Source organism: Chaetura pelagica, unplaced genomic scaffold, assembly GCF_000747805.2.
Source record: "Chaetura pelagica isolate M959 unplaced genomic scaffold, ChaPel_1.0 scaffold249, whole genome shotgun sequence".
NCBI classification, from domain to species: domain Eukaryota; kingdom Metazoa; phylum Chordata; class Aves; order Apodiformes; family Apodidae; genus Chaetura; species Chaetura pelagica.
In genome coordinates, this window is record NW_009954538.1 from 762,549 (window position 1) to 763,954 (window position 1,406).

Below are 1,406 nucleotides of genomic sequence, written 5' to 3' on the forward strand. Positions count from 1 at the left end.
TGCAAGCCATTAAGGATGGCTTTATACACCATGGTCAGAATCATCACCAGCAAGAGAAATATTTGAGAAACTCAAATACAGCATTCCCTTCTAGAAACGCATGAAGGTGGCACAGAGCTGAGAAGTTGAAAGCAATGCCAGTTTTTACAGGATTCCCTGGATGGGGACTGCACATGAAGGCTATGCCCAGAGTATAAATCACTGTAAGGACATGAGCTGAAACAGTGAGTCTATAGGAGCTTACAACTCCTTCAGAAGTCAGTGCTGCAAAGATACTTGGAGGATAGACAGGAGTGACATGGCAGGGTATTAGTCAGATCCAGACAGCTCGTGTGTCTGAATACCATGACATTACCTCAGATATTTCAGCAAACTGAGCATTGGCTTGGCAGCATTTCTCTGCTGTCTCCATAGCAACTTCATAGTTATCCACAAAGGCCCGGTACACTCCCAGCTGGCTGGCCTGCAGGAAGCAAAACAAAATCAAATAAATGCTGAGAAAAAAGACAGTTTGGGATGGCCTCAGTATCTAATGACCAGGTTATGTTCCTTCATGCCAAAGGATTCCAGGGAATGCTGAGCAGGCCCAGAAAAACATCTCTGACTTGTCAGCTTTGCTTAGCCAGCACAGGAGCTCCCATGCACCCCCCTCCATCTATGCTGAACAAAGTTCACTTGTGAAGGATGTGGAAGCCTGCAAGAATGACACAACCTTATTACTGCCATCTATGTTTCCCTTCTGAACTGCCAGATTAGTATCTATTAATATTTTAGCTCACTGATGTAACGGAGCTGCTGGCTATTTGCCACAAAATGTGAATCACACAGGAATGATTCAGCCCAACAGCTCAAATATGACCCCAGTAAAGCTACTTGTTGGCTTTTGCATGATGGACACACTAAATCAAACCCAGATATTAACCCATATCTGCATTTGTGAACATCATTATAAGGGCCGCAGAGCACTGAAAATACAGGAAAGAGATCTAGCACACAATTGAGTTTTGGAAGGCAGTAACTACAGGACTAGGTGACAGAAAATGGCAGTTTTTCCAGAGAAGGAATATGCAATTGGTCCCAAAGAAGATGGAGCAGGCCTCAGAATGCAGTAATAAGCAGTGATTACTATCACCAAGTCTTAGCACTGATCCCACTTGCTGACTTAGGAATTGCAGCCATATCCATGGCAGAGAATGTAAGATCCAACTCAGGAAATCCCTGGGCAGCTTTCAGGTTTGACAGGATTGCAGAGCTGGTTTTGTGTTGCAGAGCTGCACAGGCTGTGCTGTGAACACCTCAGCAGCTTAAGCATGCTTGCAAGTACATAGTCAGCAGAGAGCCAACAGGTGGAGTGCTGTAAAGGGCTCCGTTAAGAAGTTTGTCAACCAGAAGAGCCTGCACTTACC

At 45.0% G+C, this 1,406-nt stretch overlaps 1 protein-coding gene across 2 annotated transcripts in view; it reads right to left on the reverse strand.

The window, feature by feature from the left end:
* BCR (breakpoint cluster region) overlaps positions 1 to 1,406 on the reverse strand; it is a 91,128-nt gene that overhangs the window by 31,261 nt on the left and 58,461 nt on the right. For both annotated transcript variants that reach the window (XM_010004802.1, XM_010004803.1), the window contains exon 5: positions 356 to 463. In XM_010004802.1, the coding sequence (XP_010003104.1) occupies positions 356 to 463 (108 nt within the window). The remainder of the gene's footprint in view (positions 1 to 355; positions 464 to 1,406) is intronic.